At 40.6% G+C, this 22240-nt stretch overlaps 2 protein-coding genes across 2 annotated transcripts in view; one reads left to right on the top strand and one right to left on the bottom strand.

The window, feature by feature from the left end:
- Positions 1-2600: 2600 nt before the first annotated feature.
- TBRG1 (transforming growth factor beta regulator 1) lies at positions 2601-11869 on the top strand. Its single transcript, XM_014848538.3, has 9 exons — positions 2601-2750; positions 4454-4524; positions 5162-5394; positions 5935-6071; positions 6355-6501; positions 9509-9606; positions 9866-9976; positions 10407-10549; positions 11183-11869. Exons 1-9 carry the CDS (start codon positions 2601-2603, stop codon positions 11326-11328), a joined length of 1236 nt encoding a protein of 411 aa, XP_014704024.1. The 3' UTR covers positions 11329-11869.
- A 2821-nt stretch (positions 11870-14690) lies between these two features.
- SIAE (sialic acid acetylesterase) overlaps positions 14691-22240 on the bottom strand; it is a 36705-nt gene continuing 29155 nt past the window's right edge. Inside the window, exons 8-10 of the mRNA XM_014848537.3 lie at positions 18015-18172; positions 16805-16997; positions 14691-15437 (exon numbers count right to left, since the gene is read on the bottom strand). Coding sequence (XP_014704023.1) covers positions 15186-15437; positions 16805-16997; positions 18015-18172 — 603 coding nt within the window. The 3' untranslated portion in view covers positions 14691-15185. The remainder of the gene's footprint in view (positions 15438-16804; positions 16998-18014; positions 18173-22240) is intronic.

Here is a 22240-nt window from a genome sequence, read left to right as displayed (position 1 = left end):
ACAAAGATGCACTTGACGGCAACCAAGAACCAAAAAGTCAAACAACATGGAAATAATTATGTAAAATTATTATGTCATAATTGGAACAGTTAGTAGCTATTTAAAATTATGTTTATAAAGAAGTCATAAAGACTACAAAATGACTATAATAATGGTAAGTAAATAAAAAGGAAACATTATATTCAGTATGATCTAACCTATATGAAAATATTAAACACACATACTAACATGTTAAAAGTGGTTCACTCCATGTGGCAGCATTATGGACTTTTTTTAAAATCTGCTTTGTACTATATTTTCTAAATTTCTAAAATTAGCATCAAATGTTTTATAAATTGGAAGGAATTACTTCTAATAAAGAAGAAACAAACATTTTAATGGGCTGGTCTGGTGGTGCAGCAGTTAAGTTCACTTCAGCAGCCTGGGGTTGGCCTCGTTTGGATCCCAGGTGCAGACCTATGCACCACTTATTAAGCCATGCTGTGGTAGGCGTCCCACATATAAAGTAGAAGAGGATGGGCACAGATGTTAGCTCAGGGCCAGTCTTCCTCAGCAAAAAGAGGAGGATTGGTGGAGCAGGTTAGCTCAGGGCTAATCTTCCTCAAAAAAAACAACAATTTAACACAACTTCCCCTGAAATCCACTGTCCAGAGCATCTTGCAAACTAAGGTAAATGACAGCATTTTCCCTCCCAGTAGTCATGATACATCTATGTGAAGAGGAATAATGAAAATAGAGTCAGGTCACAAAGCCTGCAAGAACAAAATACAGCTGGACAGCACATAAATCAGGCAGTTAGCAAATAAGGGGTTTTGTGTTTTGTTTTGGTGAGGAAGTTTGTCCCTGAGCTAACATCTGTGCCAATCTTCCTCTATTTTTTGTATGTGGGACACTACCCCAGCATGGCTTGATGAGCAGTGTGCATGTCTGCATCCAGGATCTAAACCCTGCTGCCCAAGGCAGAGCACTGAAACTTAACCACTACGCCACGAGGCCTGCCCCAGGGTTTTTTTTTTTTTTTTTTCAAAAAAAGAAAATCTCTTCATATATTACTGAGAACTACCTATTTTCAGGTTCCAAGGTAAACTGTCAATCTATAGTATGAAAGGCATGAATATGAATAATTTGTAGGCTGAAAACATTCCTGGCAGTTTCCAAAAATGAATCTATATGGCTGCCTTGAGTACGTTTGTGAAAGTGCACTGGCACCACGAGGAATTGCTCTATTAAAACCGCGCCAGGTACAACAAGGGCAGCTTTCAATATGGATGGAAATAAAGGGACTTTCATAAGCCTTCTCTCTGTGTTAAAACCATTTTGTCAAGACTCCATCGCTATTTTTACAATTTTCAAAAATGAAGTACCTGGGTCATCAATTCTAAGCCTCTTTTTTTGAACCCTGATTCTAAGTTATTTATATTAGCGTTAGATTTTTCTCCAGTAATTCAATGAATTTATTGTTTGGACCGTGTACACATTTTCCTTAATTTCCATGTGCAATTCTAGAAGTCTACACTTAGAATATGTAACAGTAATTGTATATGAGTAGAGTACCTTTCCGTTTAGAACTCTTCATTCATCTCCATTATTCTAAAGAGTATATTCAGTTTTGAGAGGAAAAACCTGTGACTCTGAGGCTCATCACTCAACTAGTTAGTGGCACTGCGGGAAGAAGAATCAATACAGGCCTTCTGACTTCCAGACCAGCGCATTTACCATTACTGCATCTAAAGAACAGTCTATCCCCCTCTCTGATGATTTCAGACAGACCTTGGTTATAAAGTCAGAGCTATATAAATACAAGTACAGAAAAATACTTTAGGTTTTATTAGGCAAACACTGAGCACCTACTCAGGGCTAGCATGTTATTAAAATTGCTTGTTAAATTTTCCATCTTCCCTACTAGATTCCCAGGCCTTTTTTCTATTCACCACCGTAGGCTCAGCTCCTAGTAACATCACCGCATAACAGGCACTCAAACATTTACGCGAGCTGTATAAAGGAAGCAAGTAAGGAAAGAGCAGTACCAGCACTCGCGTTCAAGTGCGTCCTACACTCGGGAAGGCCAGTCTGCACCAAGTGTGAAAAAGTGGAGTTGAAACGCACAGGGCTGCGGGAGTGCGCCCGAGACTCGCGTTGGCAAGATTTTTGTTTGTTTCCGCCTCAGCTCTACAGTAATACTACTCAGCTAACCACACAGACGGGGGTCACAGTGGTCGTTTGGGGTCAGCGTGCCGCCCACCTCGCCCCGACCTACACTCGCCTCCCGTCTTCTCCTCCCTCCTACCGGGCCACAGATGCGCAAGGCCGACAGGACCACACTCACGCAGCCCCGGAAGTCAGACGCGGCTAGCGACCTTACGTAACTTCCGGGCAGGGCTTACTTCCAAGGCAGACGCGGAAGTGCTGGGAGGTACTGGGAGCCGGTTCGGTTGCAGGGTTTTTGGCTCAGCCGTCCGCCTTGGGGACGTCTGGAAAGGTCGATTCCCCGAGACCTGGTTCCGCCAGCCCAGACCAGGCGAAGCCAGCTCTCCCGGCCGCCCTTCGGCCCAGAAGCCGATGCCGGCCGCGCCCTGGAGCCCCCTTAGCGGGGCCGGACCATGAGCCTGCTGGGCGGCCTTGCCTCCTCGCCGCGGGCCGCGCTGCCGTCCAGCAAAGCCAGGATGAAAAAACTCCCGAAGAAGAGCCAGAACGAGAAGTACCGGCTCAAGTACCTGCGGCTGCGCAAAGCGGCCAAAGCCACGGTGTTTGTGAGTCCAGCCGTCGCTCGGCCCTTCTCCGCCTCAGGGCTTTCCTAACTCGGGAAATCGTTCCCCAAGCTGTTCCTCTTCCCAGGGTGGCAGCATTAATACAGCTTTAGCTTTGGCAGGATACATTACTTCTTGTTAGTCTTGTGTCCTTGGACAAATTGCGTAGTTTTGTTTCCTCATCGGTGAATGAGAGCTAACTACTTTGCGGAGTTAATGAAGGTTAAATGAGGAAAGTAAAGTGCTTGGTACCTGGAACATGTGCCAATAAGTTTTAGTCATTATCGTTATTACCGCAAAACTCTTAGAAATGCGTTTGATTCTCGAGAGAACCCTGAGAATGAGGCACTGTTTTTAAAATGAGAGCACTGAACCCCAGAAACATGATTTGTTCAAGGGACAGTTGTGACAGTGTGAGAGCCTTGACTCCAACTCAGACACCCTGATTCTAGTTTCTTTCGTACTTCCACTGCACAGCCTATTTCCCAAGCACCCAGCATACCCATAACTGACCCCTTCCCGAAAATAGGCACATGAAGCTATCAGTAATCCCCTCTTCTAACCTCTTTTGAGTCTCCCAAGTGTTTCTGCCATTCCTTTATTGTAGAGGCACGGGATTTATTGAATGAATGAACTGGTTTGCCAGCCACAACTTTGTGTTAGAACATTGTGGCTTGTCCAAGCTTGCCTCAGTGCTTGGTAATAGGGAGTGGAGTCCTCGAATGTCCTGCCATGCCCAAATCACCACCTTACCTCTTCTTTGTACCGAAAGCTTGAACATCTCTCAGCTTTTTTGGAAGCATAAGGAAAGGTTTGGAAATTAGAACATGCATTCCAAAAACATTTATTTAGCACTTGGTATGTGCAATAGAGAGAAATGAGAAAAGTAGAATTAAGAGGACTTGATATCTAATTAACTGTTACCTTTCTTTTATCCCCTACATGTCAAAGGTATCTAAAGCTTGGAGCCTATGTTATTAGAAGGATGTTGGTTCCATCAAGTACATGAAGAAGGTTTTGTGAAGAAAAGGGATCTTGTTTTGAACATTCAGAGTTTGAGGTCCCACCTATGGAACATCAGATTGGAGCATTCCCTTCAGGACTGATGATTGGGAAACACATTGAGTCATCAGTAAAGAAAGATGATATTTGAATACACATAAGTAGATTATGAAATTTAAGAATTTTACATACTAGAGTTAATTTTGTTTCATCTAGTTTTTCTCTTTAAGGTTTATATCGCATGGGATGCCTTGGGTTAAGTTGGTTTTATAAGCACCCCAAGAATCAAGGCACTTGAGAATGGACGTTCCTCATATTTATAAGGACTAAATTTAAGCATCTATAGATTTGAGCAGTATGCTCTTTTCTCTGCCCGAGGATACCCTAATTAAGGTGACCATACATCTTTGTTTGCATAGGACAGCTGTAGTTTACCATATTGTTCTGGCATAATCATTAATAGCTTCCCCTTTTCGCTCAAAGGTGCCTCCACTTATATAAATTATGTAATTACCCTGCCCATAGTAGAACGTGACTCTGCCATTACCTATAGGTTTTTAATAGTTTGTCTGCAAGGTGGACTAGCTCTTCCTTCTCACCTAGCCACACAGACCTCTTTGGTTTGGAATATAGCTCCTCTTCCCAGCAGAATACTTTGATCTTTTATTCATTTTGTATGATTATATTGAAAATTTTTCTTAAAGGAAAATGCTGCTATTTGTGATGAAATTGCTCGTCTTGAGGAAAAATTTCTTAAAGCAAAAGAAGAAAGACGGTGAGCTGGCTTCATTTTGTGTTCAGAATCACATTTTTGGTGATTGATATGGTTTTATGGCTCTGGGGATTTTTCTCTAGTGGGATTTTTGTGCATTTCACGGCCCGTTGGCCACTGATCAAGTACAGAGAAACCCACAACCTGTGGTATTGGTTCCTATTTACCCAAGTCTTCTTGGACCATGGTGATGAGACAGCTCTATTCATCTTTGTCACAAAATCCTTTTGTCACATCTAATAAGTAATCTTATTATAACTCCCTAATTATAAAAGCCGAGGGATAAAAGAAACTACTTTTCATTCTACAAATATTTGTTCAGTATATACTACTCTGCAAAGTACAGTGGGTATATAACACATGCGGTTCATGGTATATGCCCTTCAGAAGCCTAACACCTTCCAACATCAAGGTACAGGGACCCTCCACATGCAAAAGAGATATGCTACAATCCTTTATCCTTGGCTTCTTGAGGTATTATCCTCTGAAGCTTCGTAATTCCTAGGTTCCAATAAGAACCTTATTTTTATGAGTGTAATAATCTTTGTATTTAGTTCTGGCTTTTCCCAGTACTTGAGTAAAATATTGAATTGAGATGAAACAAGTTCATACCTCTGTTCCCTTTCCTTCTCGACCTCAGGTACTTGCTAAAGAAGCTCCTCCAGCTTCAGGCTCTAACTGAAGGGGAAGTGCAGGCTGCAGCTCCTTCCCACAGCTCCAGTTTGCCCCTGACTTATGGTGTGTCCAACTCTGTGGGAACTATACAGGGAGCAGGGCCCATTTCTGGGCCTAGCACTGGGGCTGAGGAACCATTTGGGAAGAAATCAAAGAAGGAGAAAAAAGAAAAAGGCAAAGAGAACAACAAACTGGAAGGTACCTTGCCTCAGTGGTTCAAATGCTAATGATAGAGACCTGGTACTAACTGGTGACACACACGGCTGATCCTTAAGCAGCCCTAACAGCCCTTAAAAAAGCAAGTGTATTAAAGCCACTTTGGGTGGAGGAATTTCGGTTAGAGCTGGTTAAATGCGAAGGGAGCAGGCTAAGGCCTCCCCCTTCTCGCACACCCTCAATTCTCTGGGTTGCCTTCAGTTCAGTCTTTCCTAGAGGCAGGGAAATGGGCTAAGTGGCCTTTTGAGCACACAGATGGAAAATTTCTGATCTTATAAATTAAGTAAGAGGCCTTAAAACGTGTAAGGCTTTTAGGTCCTAAGCACTAATATTAAAATTGGTTACTGCCAGGTGGGTGGGTTAGAAAGATACTCAGGGCTTTGGGGAAAAGTCCCATGTGCCCATTCAGTGAGTGTGTAGAATGAGATTGGCTTATTGCTCTTAGCATTCATGTGTAAATTCTTCCCTTCCCCTCAGCACTGGGAGGGGCCTAAAGTGGGTGACCCCAGATTTGCGTTTCAGTTCTGAAGAAAACATCCAAGAAAAAGAAAATGGAGGGAGGTGCTCGCAAGCTGGTTCAGCCCATTGCCCTGGATCCCTCAGGACGGCCTGTGTTCCCCATCGGACTGGGGGGTCTAACAGTATATAGCCTGGGGGAGGTGAGTGAGACCAGAGAGAGAAGAATCAGAAATATGGGAATGGGGTTAAACCTCCCCTCCCTGTTCCCATTAGCAGCAGCCCCTTGCTGATCCAGACCACTCCCAGAAAATCTCCAGTCCCTAGGAAACCAGGTCAGTTGTGTCTGCTGCACAGCCTACGCGCTCTCTCTGATTTGAGTCACTCTTTGCAGCCCCAGAGTAGCTCTAAAGGCTCCCATAGTACACTGGACTTCTAAATTCTCCAGTGACCTCAATCACAGGTTTGGGGGAATCTTTTTTATAGATCATCACCGACCGACCTGGCTTCCATGATGAGAGTGCCATCTACCCTGTGGGCTACTGCAGTACTCGAATCTATGCTAGCATGAAGTGCCCAGACCAGAAGTGTCTATATACCTGTCAGATCAAGGATGGTGGTCTGCAACCTCAGGTACCCACTCTGATCATAACTACTATTTTTCCCATTTTTTGACAACCTTCTCTGTGACGGGCACTTAATATTTATTATGTGTTCTCATACTTTACAAGGTAGATACTGTTTAATTGCCATTTAGGTAACCCCAAGATGCAGAAAAGTGTTTGGCCCTAAGTCACACCTCTGCTAATAAGTGATTGAGCTGGGATGTAAACTTTATCTGTCTGACTCTCCTACTGACACCCTTTCCCTTGAATCATGCTGCTTCTACTCTCAATATGGTGACTATGCGAGGCCTGATCAAACCTGCCTATTTGTAAAATGCAGGCCCATATACAGGGAAGATAAGTTTGATTCTGCCGTTTCAGGTAGGACCAAAATGGAGGTAACAAAGAAACCCCTTAGCAGTTTCTGGCTGCACATACTCTTAAGGACCTGAGAGACCTGAATCCCATCTTATTAAATACCTTTGTTCATCCTTCTCAGTGCTATGATTCAAAGCAGTTCATTTTTCCCAACCATCACCTCTGATCATTGGGGAAAAAAAGATGATTTTCAGAGTTCCAGGCTTCACTGTCTGACGATGTTACAGAATGCTAGAAAATTGAGTGAAAGGAGGTAAAGGCAAGGTAAGGAGCCTTTGAGCAGAAGCTGAGAGCCTGCCTGACACACGTGGATAATACTGCATCACTCCTATCTTGGTCAGAGCACCGTTTGGACATATCTGATAGTTCAGATGACCTTGGCCGTGCAGCACTTCTCTTCAGGAAAATGCTCCAACAGAAAGACTCAGTGTTGTAGCAGTATACCGTATTTATAATAAATCTAGCAATTCAATGCAAATCTAATCAAAGTCCTAATAGAATTTTAATGGACAGTGGCAAGCTGATTCTTAATTTCCTCTGAAAGACAAATTGTTAACATATTTTTGAAAAAGAATAGTCTGTGGGGTGTTTAGTTTCCTTTTTTTTTCCTTAGCTTATTAACCCATCTGGACATTATTTTTAGGTACATTGTGAGCTTTAATTTTTTTTCCCAGCTAACATCAAGTGACACCTTTAGTATATACTAAATACATACAATACTTGCGTATGTTTCCAGATGATGCTGTTTCATCTATTTGTCTATAAATGCCAATATGACTTTTAATTACTTTAGTTTTATAGAATGTTTTATACTATAAATATATTAAAAGAAAATATAGAAGAATATTTTTATAATCTTAGAGTGAGGTAAAAGGTTTTCTTTAGCAAGACATGAAGTGTAGAAGCCATAAAGAAAAATGGAACAGATTTAACTATTAAAAATGTAAACACTTCTGAATGACAAGACACCATAATCAAAGTTAAAACTCAAGCAACAAATAGGAATAAAATATATGAGTGGGTTAATATCCAAATAAAGTGTTCCTATCATCCAAACTAAAGAGCAATCAGATAAAATAGGCATTTCACAGAAATAGTGTAAATGGTTGATAAGAACAGACCTCACTAGTATTTAGGAAAATGCAAATAAAACAAAAAGATCTTATTTTGCTAATAGGCAAATACCAGATTGATAACAGCAAATGTTGGCCAGGGTATAGGAAAACAAGTATGCATTAGTACAATGAAAATTGTAAAGTCTTTTTGGAAAGCAACTTGGCAATATCAATTTCAGCATGTGTATCCTTTGACCCAGAATACTTCTAGGTATTCTAGTATTTCCCAGAGAAGTGTGCAAATGTGAACAAAAGAATTGAATGTAACAGTGTACTTGCAGCGTGGTTTACAACAGCAAGAAATCAGAAATAGCCTAAATACTCACCAGTAGGAGAATGGTCAAAAAATTAAGATAGATCCACTTTCTGTAGTATTACACAGCAGTTAAAAGAATGAAGTAGATTTATACATACGAACAGAGAAAGATCTCCAAGACCAAAATATGACATTTTGTCCTTTTAATTGCTCTTTGCTCAAATAGGATACTGTGCACACAATATAAAAGATTGGAATTGGCATGACCAATACCAAATGGTAGAGCAATCCTGGAATATTTGAAGATAATTGCTCACAGGTTTTTCATGAATTAGCTGAGAAGTAAATATAAACCATCAGTATTTTAAACTTGCAACATATGTCATTGATTGAAGTAATAAAACCACCACTGACTAAAACGTCTCACAAGATAATTCATTATTGACAAAACTGAAAGATCTCTACAATTTGACACAGTAAAATTTGAATCAAGTGAAATAATAACTGCAGAAGAAAACTTACAATAATAGAAACTGTACTCTGTTTTGGATTCTGTAAAAATGATCAGTAACGCATATACAGAAAATAATCCTGTTTGGAATAATTTGATTAAAGTAAACATTGAAAAACTGGAAACTGTTTTAACTGAACTTTACAGAAAACTAGTGAAGAAATTTAATTGGCTGAATAGAACTTGTTACAGAAATATTTTCTTTGCAAAAATTCATTAAACTTTAAGGAAGACTGGTCAAGGAATTAAGTTGGTTAGATAGTGCTTGCTACAAAAATACTTTCTTGCCAAAATTCCTCGGTATTAGTATGATTTTGACTTAAAAGTTTCTTTTTATAAATAGTCAAGATATTTTGAAATTCAAAAACTAAAGTGAATTGGGAATTTGTAGTCAAAATAACCTGTACCCCACCCAGATATTATAAAGTAAACTTAAGATTACATGGAGAATGATGTCATTTGTTTTTAAAATACCATATGTATTTGTACTTGTAGATATAAGTAAGTAGATAGGAAAGGGTCTGGAAAGGTGACAAATTAAGTGTTGACTTCTGGTGAGCAGTCAACCAAAAAATACAGAACTGAAACAAAGGACTTTCTCTGTTTTCTTGGATTTGTTTGAAGTTTTAACAGTACTCTAAGGAAATTGCGCCCGCCTCCTAGTATGGTATACATCAGCTTCAAGTGCCAGTGAAGAAATAGTTAGAGTAGTATGACTTTCTCCCTACTACTTCCTCCTTGAAGACTGAGCTAATTGCACCTTTATCTTTCTCAGTTTGAAATTGTTCCTGAAGATGACCCCCAGAATGCCATTATCAGCTCTTCTGCAGATGCCTGTCATGCAGAACTGCTCAAGACCATAAGTGCTACTATGTAAGTTGACCAATAGCTTGAAGACAGGCTAAAAAGATCACTTCTTGCACAGTGAGACCTTTTTTCTTGCTTTTAATGAGTGGAGATCCTTTATTTTATAGAAGACTATCCTGCATCCTTCGGATGTCTTAGCAACTAGATTCTCCAGAGTATCTAAGTCAAGAAATCTTACTATGTTTGTTCACACCGCCTTCCATTCTTAAACCCATTCTTATCTCCCTCTAGCTTCTCAAAGTAAAATTCTCCCTCTCATATTTAGGGGGAAACTCAGGCCCAACCTGCTTCCATCTGGAGCTGACTTTTTTGGGTTTTCTCATCCAACCATCCACAACCTGATCCAGAGTTGTCCAGGAGCTCGAAAATGCGTCAAGTAAGTAAGGTCAGATCCCTTGAGAGAAGCTCCATGATCAGCAGGCCAGGGACCTAAATTGTTTTGCTTATTCATACATTAAGCTGCTTCTGTATGCAAGGTATGCTTACTCCTTGACCAGTGTGCCTCAGTACTGGTCCTGTTTGCCCTCTGGACAGGTGAGCAGGAGCCAGCATCCCACTGTACCATAATTATCATCCTTTTCCGTGTGTTCCATGACAGCAAAAGGGCTGGGAAGTTCTATAGAATATTGTATCACAGACTAAGATAGTCCTATCTGTCTACTTTTGGGTTTTTTGTTAGTTAATATGTTTTTTAGATATATATGGGAGAGATCTACGGAAAATAAATGCATAATCCCTTTGGAGGTGAAAATGGGTTATTATGGCTAACAGACAGCTCTCAATAATGAGTCCCTTTAATCCTGCAGTTACCAGTGGGTGAAATTTGATGTGTGCAAACCTGGAGATGGGCAGCTACCCCAAGGACTGCCAGAGAATGATGCAACTATAAGCTTTGAAGCCTTTCAAAGACAGACCTTTGATGAAGATCATAATGATCCCATTCTACAAGGTATCTTTTAATTTTACCTTTCTGGTTTGAAAATTGACCATTTTAGGCTCTCCTCCCCTTAGGTCATAGCTGAGTACCCCAAATACCTGGGCAGTAAGTGGTATAAGCTTTCAGTGCTCCAACCTTGGAGAGTACTGAGTTCGAGGATCTGTCACCCTATGTAGCTCTACAGCTGTCCTCACAGCCACAAGGGGCATCTGTGATCATAGTAAGGCAGGGCCCACCAAGAAACTAGGGTTTCTCATTTTCTACCTAAGTAAGACCTAAGCAGAACTCTAGGAGAAAGTTTACTGTATAGGACTAAAATTTCAAATGAGATAAAAGGGATCAGGTCATGGCCTGGATCCGGCATTGGGGTCACATAGGGAGAGCTCTGGGCTGTAAAGAAGAAAACAGAATTAAAATTCTCACTGTTTACCTAATATACTATATAACCCTGGGCAAGTCACTTAATCTATTTCAGCCACAGTTTTCTTCATTGTAAAAGTAAGTATCTGTCCTGTCTTAGCAAACAAAGGCAAAATTGGGTTGACAGAGGCAAGGATGTTAAAGAGTTGAAAGAACATATATGTGTCTGATCAGTCTCCTGAGATTCCCAGGCAACACTGGAACTCAAGGAATTCTTTCCCCCAGGATCCTTGGACCTCCCGGAGCTTCAGCCTACAGCCTTTGTGTCTTCTTACCAACCCATGTTCCTGACACACGAACCTTTGGTAGATACTCACCTACAGCACTTGAAGTCTCCGTCACCGTGTAGCCCAACTCAGTCTTCAGACTGAACAAGAAGGGATCAGATCCACATCATTTTCATCGTGATGAATTTTTTAACTTAAATTAAAACTTAGAATGTATGGAAGAAGGCAGCAATTCAGGAGTGAAGAAGATATTAACACCTTTTGTCTTGGAGGTTCCTGTGGTGACAGTTTTCCCTGAGAAAAACTTCAGCTGCTTTATTTTTAGTAATAAATTTCTCTTGACAATCCTGCTTATTTTCATCTTGTTGTAATCAGAATATAATCTTTTGTACTTAGTTCTGCCTGAGGTAAACTTAAGTCCTTTATAAGCCAGAGTGAGAAATGGCTGCTGCTCATGAAGGATGTACTAAGATTCTAACAACCTTCTACCCTTGGTTCTGATTCTGCTTCAAGGAATATTAAGTCCTAGCTCCTGTAACCCAAGCTGCTGCTTTATTTTCATGTCAGTATCATCAAAATCAAATCCTGTTTATTCCTAAGCTTGAGTCCAGTCCAAAGCACGCTGTTCATCTTCTTTGCATTTCACACATCCTTCAAGGAAATCAACAAGTCCGCTTTTACCCTTTCTGTATTTGTGGTTCCTTATTGGAGAATGTGCTTTCAACTAAACAGATTGAAACCACGTGATAACACAGATTTAGATAAGATTGGGGATTGGTTCCCATCCTCCATAACAGGCTCACCCCATCATTTCATTAACCATGTAATAACTCCACATTCAGTGCAGCTAAATTTTTTGGAGCCTGCTTATGGCATTAAGGTGGAATTTTACTGCATCACCTAACCTGACCACTCCACAGCACCTGGTTGGATGGGCAGCAAGGACATGGTACCAGGTACCAGGACTGGCTGGAATGGGAAGGAACAAATGGACCCCAGAGTAGAAGAAAGGGGAAGGAGTGGTGAGAACTGGATTGTTACTGTGCTACAGTTCATAACTGCCAACTGGGGACAACACCAATAGGATTAACATTTTACAGGAATAAATCTGAGCAGCTAAGGGAGGGGATCAGACAATAGCATTTAGAGCACGCCAAAGTGGCCAATACAAAGTATCAGAAACTAAACGGTATTAATTTTATAAGTTGGTATAACTTTACATTGCAAAAAATTATTAAAATTGGATAATAGCAAATCAGGGATGGAAAGGGGATTACTCAAAGTTGTTAATTTTTTAATGTTTTTCATTAGTCTTTTTTCTCTGCATAAGTTGCCTGAACATATTTGCACTTGTACAGAAATGATATATGCTGCTTTTCTCATATAGCAAATATCTTTCCATTCTGTTACAGCCTGAGTAAAATACATATTAAAAGAGAGTCTCATTTTAAGAAAGACATTTAACATTTTTTTAGTAAGTTAGTGTGCTGTTTAATAAGAGTATTCACTTTGTAGCTTTCCTAGAACAGTGTTTTTCAGACTACAGATCTCAACCCATTAGTTATTCTTAAACTTAGGGAGTCAAGACCTGCATCTTTTAAAATTAAATAAAGAACATACTGGAATGCATCACATGTTGAAAGGTTGAAACTTTGGTTTCAACTATAGTGTGTTTATGTATTTATATAAATACTGGGGATACATGGAACAATAAAAATGTTTTTACTATAGATCATCATTTTAAAAAACTTGAAAAACACTGCCGTCATATACCTAAAATATCTTTTCATCTACTGGATTGTAAAAGATTTTTTTAAATTTGACATCCAACGTCAATGAGAATGAGGGGAAAAAATTCCCTTGGTGGGAATGTAAACTGTTGAACACTTTGGGAGGGTTAAGCTGTAGGTAATCAAAATTTTAAACATATTTATCCTTAAACATGTCATTCGACATTAATTACCCTAAGGAAATAAGAGTGGTATGATGTTTGCAGGTAACAGTTATCATGGTATTAGTTTAATAGAGGAAAAATTAGAAAAAACCTGTATGTCTACTAATGGGAAACTGGTTAAATAAAGCCTGGGGCTCCCACAAACTGAAACACTAAATCTATATTCAATTTACATAGTAAAATTATTTTGCTAGAATAAGTCAGAAACACAAATTACAAGATAATATACCATGCAATATGTAAAATACAACCCAAACAAATCAAGTGACCGTTGACCAAAATATTGTGTTTCTCTCCAAATTATGAATTTTGGGGTGAGTTTTACTTAGGCTTTTTCCTAGCATCCAAATGTTCTACAATGATATAACTTTCATTTTTCAAACCGTAAAAAGTTATTTTAATTTGAGAAATAAACTGAATTATCACAGAATGCTTTAAATTATTCAACCATTAAAAATAAATTCACATGCCTCCATTAATATATCCACTACCTAAGCCTAACTTTTTACACTCTGTGCACTAGGTTGTTGGGGGTGAAAGGAACCTGAGCTGAGCTATCTCCAGCTGCTTCCAAACTAGAAGAACCCCTGAGTGTATGTGTATTGGGGGTGGGGAGGGGTGGCTGGATAGATTTACTTTTTCTCAGGAGTCTGTTACTACATTCATGGTTCCCATTAGGCCAGATGTATATGGCTGTTAGGAGTTAATGGTACTAGGAAGTCCTCAGGGGAACCAAAGTTCCTTGCAGGCTACATAGTTGTTTTGGGTTTTTACTAAAATAAAATCCTGACACTGACAAAGCTATTCCTGATGTTCAGAGCTACACCAGGATGACTTGGGGGACAGGTGTGGGGAGAGATGCTTACTGCTTTAGTTCTCATTTTTCACATTAAGGGAATCGAAGCTACTCATAGGTAACAGTCTTACTCCTTTCTCATGCTTCAAAGGACAATTTACAAGCCCGTTCCTAACCCAGTTTTGACTGGATATAAATGTATACATGCCACTAATGATTATACTTTTATTTCCAACTTTTAGTAGATAACCGCAATTATCAAGTGCCATTAGCTGTTTTTAATCAACCAATCAACAGCATTATGATTCCTCAGAGTACACACATAAGCCCTCTTTCATATTTGCCCCACCTGGATTATTTTTCTAAACGCTTATCATGTAGCTTTACTTTCAGCCTGACTTTTTTCTTCCATCTGGATCATCCTTTTTATAGTTAAACCTCTTACCTTTAAAGAGCCTGAGATTCATATTTAACTCTAACGACCTGTTTGCCTCTCAGTGACCTCCACTCTCCTATTTTTCAAAGCTTGTGATTCCCCTACTCCTGCTCCGGGCAGCCTGAGGGCCATCCTGGGCTCCCACCACCTCACCCTTTCTCTTTGTTCCTTAAAGCAATCCCTCAGCACCTCCCCCAAATGCCTGCACAGGGTCCTGGTTTGTTGGTTTTCAACATTCACATTTTCATTATTTAGATTGAAGGAACAGAATTGTTTGGGGCTTAGAACACAAATTGGGCTATCTTCAGTTATCTGATAGATGGTTGGATAGTGGAAGAAAGATTTCAGTTCAACATAAGGAAAAACTTGGGAAGTTTAGAATGGAAACTTTATACAGAAATTCAATAACCACTTGTCAAATTTTGTAAAGTACATATAAATACTACCTGGCCTACATGGCCTTGAAATCTCTGCCAATCCTGAGTTTCCACAACTCTGAATGTAAGGGGACAAAAGTGTTAGACACTGCACTCCCAATAATGAAGGAAGTGAATGACAATGAGGTTCAATTTGTAGTTTGGAATTAGTCCAATACAGACACCTAGACCAACCGGGGGAGAAAGTAATCATTTCATTTGCCTAGGAGCCCTGGATCATCTCAGAATACAGAAACAGCCATGTGCTAGCTGGGGCTGTCCAATGAGACCTTGTATTAATTTCCTTTAAAAGCAATAGTTGTCATCATTTAAACTCCTAAATGCCAAAATCTAAAGGATCCACACTTCCATCTAAGATATGATCATATTGCAGCTAAATTATTTCATGACCTTGCTGTGATATCCAGGAGTCTGGTTTGTAATGAAAGCAATGAAGGGAGGAGCTGGCAAGGTACTGGTGGGGTGGTATAGGGGACACTGTTTATATTCACAGGGCCATGTGGCCCAGGCATAGCGAACAGCAACCACAGTGTCATGACAAGAACTGATATTCAGGTCCAGGGTCTGGGTGGAGAAAGTGTTCATAGGAGCTGGAAGCCACTTGCATCGCTGGTCCCTGCAACATGAGATCTAATAAGAGAAACAGAAACAGTTAGGTGTGTTAGTAGGATATTCCAAGAGACTGGGAACTGCTCTTTCAGCCAGACTAGAAGCGGGAAGAGGAGCCACCCATTTCCTACAGCAATCAAAGGTCAGCACAGCCACAGGTTGATAAATGTTCATGTGATAAAATAAATAACAAATCAATAAATAAAACATTAAATTACTGAGGAAGACAAGGAAGCATAACCACACAAAGCATAGAGAGAAGGCCTCCCTGAACATTCCTGCTATGACCACTCCCACCAAGCAGCAAAGCAGGCAGGGACTGTGCGAGGAAGCAATCTAGGAGCTGCCACTACTCTTTGGCACTCCCAAAGGAGCTGAGGAATGAAGAAGGAGCACAGAGGAACTTTAGGTAATAAGCCTTTCTCAATTCAGAAAGCAATTCAGGGAGGGGAACATAAATTATCCAGGACTCAAGGGTTAAATTCTGTCTTGACCCCAACTATGATTCCCAGTCCAGATGATGGGAAGACTGCCAGCAACTGACTGAAGAGGAAAACTCAGAATACAGAGACTTCTTGGGAGCTAGAATTCATCTAAAACCCAGTGTCTAAAGAAGCCAAGTAGAGTAAGCACTGACCAAGCACCTGAGGCAAGTGGATACTATAGTCAGGATTCCAGAGGAGGAGCAGCCCTAGAAGAACTCCTGTGTAACTAAAGTTTGCCTTTCGTAATCTTTCACCTCCTCCAATGCCCTCTTTTCGTACAAACCCCCCCACACACACTCATGGCCTTATGATTCCCAAAGACACTCATTTAAATGTTCCATCTAGGAATGCCTCTGTCCCCTCACCCCCAACTACAGAGACTCCTATAACCTCTAATCAATAGCCCAGTTCCACTGTAGCATGATCCTTGCTAGGTTTTAGAAGAAAGTAGTTTCATTACATTAATTCACACTAAGTGACAAATCACCAAGATTAAGCCACTGAAAGGAAACATTAAACTCAAAAGAATATCAGAATTTAGGATAGCGTGACCAAAGAGACATCCAAGGATGAGGGAAATGTTCTACAACAAGGATCCTTTCAATAGGTAACCTACAAATAAAGCTGCAGGCCGTTCCCAGAGCCAAGATGGTTGTTCTGGAAGGGAAAATCTAAAAGGAGTATCATTTCAATATGGACTCATTTTGACTGTCCTGTCTATCAAAATTGCCTCTAAGTGAATGAATGAATAGGTGCTTATTTGCCCCTCTAAGATAAACTCAGACTCCACCATCCAAGACCTCCCCCACAGTAAAGTTATAATTAAAAAGATGGGTCTCAGTGTGGAGAAAATCTGACTCCCAACACAGGATGAACCGCTATTGTTTCTGCTCTTCTTCTCACCTCAAATATCTTGTCCTGCCTCTGCACGTGGATTTGCTGAGAATATGTGAGGTTGAGCAGCCCCTTGTCAGTCAAGAGCTCGATCTTCTCAGGCAGTGGTCCTTGAAAGATCAAATTCTTCTCACCATAAGCCACAGCACGGGCCCCCAAATGCAGCCTATATGCCACAGTCTGTTTATCTCGAGGGTGGATGCTACAAGACAAAAAACAAGTAGAGAACTTTGGGTTTGAGCTCAATAATAACCATATTTTTTAAAAAAAGGAAATATTATATAAAGCACGCTTTAAGAAGATGAAAATAAAGTTGACTGACCCTAATAGCCAATGATTGGGGCTAAAGAGAAATAGTGAATGGCAACCATAGATGGAGCTCTGGGCCTTCTATGGGTTGGAAACCGTGAGAAAAAGATGACTTGGATGGAAGGAACATACGGAGGGAGGGAGGGAGGGAGGGAGAAGGTAAGGCATTCTACCTACCTAGGAGAGCTAACTCATAAGACTATTCCAACCTCTAAAAGCCCTGTGTTTCATTCAAGTCAGCAGCTCATTATTTGGTCCCCTCCAGCTGTTATTCGTTCCTTCAATAAATATTCATTCATTCAAAAATAAAGAAATATTTGTTTATTCAAGATCCTACTATAATCCAGACACTATGTGTTGGGCTCCATTTCACATTTGAAATCCCCTCATATCCTATAGCTAATATGTGGTAGTCGTCAGGGCTATTCACAAATATTCCATTACTCCTCCCCTGAGTCCATGGGAGAATTCCATTTGCTGCTCTTGCTGAAGGTGGGCATGGCCATATGACTTGCTTCAGCTAATGCAACGTGAGCAGAAGTGTCTCACGTTGCTTCCAGGTGGAAGCCTTTAACTGCTAGTGTGAGACTTTAAGGTCACCACAGAAGCACAGACCGTGGAGCCTCTGTCACTCTGGATCTGTGAATGGCTATGATGAGCAGAGCCTCTCTGTTGACCTTCTTTGGACATGTAGTATGAACAAGAAATAAATTTTTGTTGCATGAAGGCACTGAAATGTTAAGAGGTGTTTTTTGTTACTGCAGCACATCCCAGCATGAATGCTTGATAGATAATGCTTCTAAGGTCCAATCCTTAGACCACCTACTCTCCGTTCCCTCACAAGTGAACATCAGAGTGAAGCCTACAAAGAACAAATATTGTTCAAGCAAAGTACAAGAAGCAACCATACCTGCCAAAAGATGAGTTCCAATCACCGAGATCCATAGCTACAGCCATGAAAGTGTTGGGCATCCTTAGGTTGGGAACATAGCCAAAGTCTGCTGTTTGATGCCAACGGATCTCAGGAAATTCATCATCTGAGGTTGCAGCAGACCAATAAGAAGATAACTGCAAAGTAAAGAGATTGTTATATCAGAATTTTATTGTGTCAGAATCCTACACTGGAGTCCTTTTCACAAGCAGACCCTGCTTCTGCTTCATTCGTTTAAATGTTCATTCAACAAGTATTCACTAAGCTTCTTACTGTTGTGGCTGAATCCCTCTCATCCCACATGGCACAAAGTAACCTTGCGATGCCTATCATCAAGAGGTAGAGTCTACTTCTTCTCCCATTGAATCTGGGCTAAGCCTGGGATGTTCTCTGACCAACAGAATGCAGCAGAAGTGATGCTGTGCAGCTTCTGAGTCTTTGCCTCAAAAGCCCTTGCCTTATGATTTCTTTCTCTTGGAAGCCTGAGATGGCCACACACACAAAAAAAAACCAGCTACCCTGCTGGAGAAATTATGTGGAGAGAGGGGCCTTAGAAATTGGAAGATCATGAGGAGACAGAGGTGCCAATGTCCAATTTCAAATTGTAGCCACATGAGCAAGCCCAGCTGATATCACATTGAGCAGAGATAAGCCATCCCAGTTAAGCCCTGCCTGGCCAACCCATGGAATCATAAGCAAATAAAATGGCTGCTGTATTAAGCCACTGAGTTTGATACAAAGCCATAGGTAGCTGATACATCTGTATACAACACAGGGCCAGGTACTGTAAGGAAGCAGAGAGGAATCTGCCCTTGAGCTCGTGGTAAATTGCATCAAAGACCCCAATTCTTCACACCTTCCTATATCCCCAACTTCCAGCCATATAGCCTTGCTTGTTTCTCCCACTAAGAGAAAGAGTATATTTCCCCACCACTTGATTCTGAGTTCCGCTATGTGGTTTGCTTTGGTCAACAGACTGAAACAGAAGTCACAGTCAATTCCTAGCCTAGGTCTCTAGACACCTTGTGTGATTTCACTTGCTCTTTTGCATTTCTGCCATCACCACGAGAACAACATGCCTGGGCTAGCCCACTACTCTCTGAAGAAAAATGAGAGCTGTGGAACAGAGCTGCCTCATCTAATCTACTCCAGCCAAGCCTGGACCAGAACACAGCCCCCCAGCTGACCCACAGAGATTTGGAAGAGCCCAGTGGAGCTCAGCCAAGGTCAACCAACCCAGCTACCCAGACATGTGAGCTATAAAAATAAATATTATTTTAAGTCATGGAGTTTTGAGGTGGTTTGTTACACAGCAGTAGCTAACTGGTACAAGTACTTCACAATTTGTTGAGGGGACAGACTGGCACATAAGAAATGTTAATAAATACAGTATAAAATAGTATGGATTTCATGCTTTACTGGTGGCACAGACAGCAAGTGCACTAAGTTTAGAAGATACAAAGTTTATTATAATAAGAAAACATGGCCTTAGAATATGTAAAAAAATTTGGATGGGCACAGAAAATATGAGAAGTCACTACAAATAGGATGCTCATAGTTCACATGTTAGAACCTCGTAAGATGGAAAGATGGGAAGCAGAAAGGCAGCTTGGAGAGACCAATCTAGCTGGACTAGAGGATTTACATAGGAAAGACAAAGGTGGAAAAACAGTGAGGCAAGTGTTTGATAGAGTTTATACTTTATTCTATAAACAATAGGGAACCACTGTGAATGTACTAAATGCCACTGAATTGACTAATAATAAAATGGCTAATTTTACATTATGTGAATTTCACCTCAATTTAAAAATTAGAGAGCCACTGAAATTACTGACATGACTAAAGGACTATTTCAAAAGATTAATCTAGTGATCATGTAAATAGTTCTGTGAAGAAAAAAGACTGAAAGCAGAGAGATTGATTAGTTAAGAAGCTACTATAATATTCTAGACACAAAAGAGAAAGGTCTAACCTAGAAGTTTTGTAGTGGGAATAGGATAGTTAGAAATAAGATAATCTAAAAAACAAACTGACAGAACCAGGCAAGCCACTGGATATGGGACACAAGAGAAAGGATAACATCCAACACTCAAAATCTATAACATCTGAATTATGTGCTTGGTTTTGCAGATGTAAGTAAGATCCTTTATCAGTTGACTTCAAGGTAACCAAAAGGAAGAGTATGATACTGAGCCTGATCCAGTCAGGTAAGTCCTTTAAAAGAGGGCGTAGAAGTCAGAGGCCTCTCACCCGCTGGCCTTCAAGAAGTTAGTGCCATGAGTTCTACAGCTTCAAAGAAATAAATTCTGCCAACAGCCACATGACCTTGGAGAAAACCCCAAGCCTCAGATGAGACCCCAGCTCTGTCCAACACCTTGACCACAGCCCTGAGCCGAGGACTGAGCTAAGCCATGCATGCCCAGACTCCTCACCCATAGAAACTGTGAGGTAAAAAATGTGTGTGGTATTGTTTGAAGCTGCTAAATATGCAGTAACTTGTTATGTAGCAATAGAAAACTAATATACTGGGGAAAGAATTTTCCAGGCAGAAGGAAAAGAAAACGGCAGGCCCTAGGGCAGGAATATGCCCAGTGCGCTTAAAGAAAGTAAGGCAGACAGTGTGGCTGAAATGGGGTAAGCAAGGCAAAGAAAATTAGGAGATGAGGTCAGAGGGGTAATGGAGGCAGGGGGACCATGTATGGCCTTGTTGACCTCAGTCATATGGAGGAAACACTGGAGCCTTCTGATATGACATAGTAATATTAAAAACACTTAATATTACTACAATGCACGTGGTCCCACTAGTTCTTCCTTCCTTACTTCTTCGATGTCTATATCACCCTCTTCTCTGACTTAGATAGCACCTATTCTTAGCCCTAGTTCCAGCCAATGAGAGGCATCAACCTATTACCTCTCTTTTACAAACTATGATCTTAAAGTAAGTCAAGTCGCAAACTGGGAAACAGCCTGGGCAAGCAACCACATTGTCTTTGAACTCCATTTCAGAATTTCTGCATCAGAGGAGCTGCATTCTCAATAGACTGTTCCTTCTAGTCTTATTACTCTCATAGCCCAGGAAAGACCTGAGATCATCCCTCCAAATGTGGCCAAGTGAAGCTTTGGATAGAAGAAGTTTTCTGCTTCTTGAGTTGTTCCAGAAAGACTAGAAAATCATCAGGAAAACACTGGAGAAGTCGCAATAGTAGCAGAAAGGATAAGGAACAAAGGATATGAGATGGAACTAAGAGGACACTTCCAATTCTCTTATTAAAATCTCTTAAGTAAATCGGTTTTAATGTATGAAATGATAAAAGGTGCTGACACTTCACAATGGAATCTCAAGAAAACTACAAAACAGGACTAGAAAGATCCAGTGATCTTCTTCCCACACTACACCCAGAAGAATGAAAGTGGAACCATGTTCATCAGCCAGTGGCATAATAAGGATCGTAGCAACAAAGTTACCAGAAAGAGTCTAGAGTAAGTTCCAGCTTCAAGCACAACAGGAAGGAATGCTAATAATAGCCACTCAAACCAAGGAAGTTTTCTCAAAATGGCAGTTTGCTGAAAATTCCTGCAGCAATTCTCCACTTATTTCACTGATTGCACTACTACATACTGGCCACATGGGGACACCAGCATACTCCACAACCAAAAGAAATTCCTGTGTTTTTCCTAATCTGAGATATTAGTAGGGCACTGTGCGGTCTCCCACAGTGTTTGGTAGAAATACTGTTGCTAATGAAGGCATATATTAGGCAAAAAATGTAAAAGCGGCCAAATTTAGAGGATTTTACAAACACACATAGTTTGCAGTCTGTTCCACTGTTCCTCCTAACCCCTTTAAAAAAGATACGCCTAGGACTTCAGTCCCTAGCCACATGCTCTTCTTTCCCCCTCATGCTGCAGGACACCTCTCTACTAATCACTCTCGGATACATGTCTCTAGTCCTGGTCTCTCCACTGAGCTCAGTCCCACATCTCTAACTATGCTCTAATTACCACAACCATCATTTCAGACCCAGCACTTCTATAAAGCCAATTCACCTTTCCTTACAGACCAACTGTCCCGCCAGATTTTCTGACTTCTCTCATTAATAATAATAAACATTATTATCTGGCATGTGCCACACTTTACATGGATTAACTCATTTAATACTTAAAATAATAAAGAGGTTTGATATCTTGTTCAAAATCATATACCT

This window comes from Equus asinus, chromosome 20 (genome assembly GCF_041296235.1).
Source record: "Equus asinus isolate D_3611 breed Donkey chromosome 20, EquAss-T2T_v2, whole genome shotgun sequence".
Taxonomy (NCBI): domain Eukaryota; kingdom Metazoa; phylum Chordata; class Mammalia; order Perissodactyla; family Equidae; genus Equus; species Equus asinus.
This window is presented reverse-complemented; position numbering and strand designations above follow the sequence as displayed.

What these genes read in the sequence shown, in the direction of transcription:
- TBRG1 (XM_014848538.3), top strand. Translation starts at nt 2,601, where the DNA reads ATGAGCCTGCTGGGCGGCCTTGCCTCCTCGCCGCGGGCCGCGCTGCCG. An exon ending in AAAGCAAAAGAAGAAAGACG is followed by an intron (nt 4,525 to 5,161) that starts GTGAGCTGGCTT and finishes TCTCGACCTCAG; the next exon opens with GTACTTGCTAAAGAAGCTCC. An exon ending in AAGACCATAAGTGCTACTAT is followed by an intron (nt 9,607 to 9,865) that starts GTAAGTTGACCA and finishes TCTCATATTTAG; the next exon opens with GGGGAAACTCAGGCCCAACC.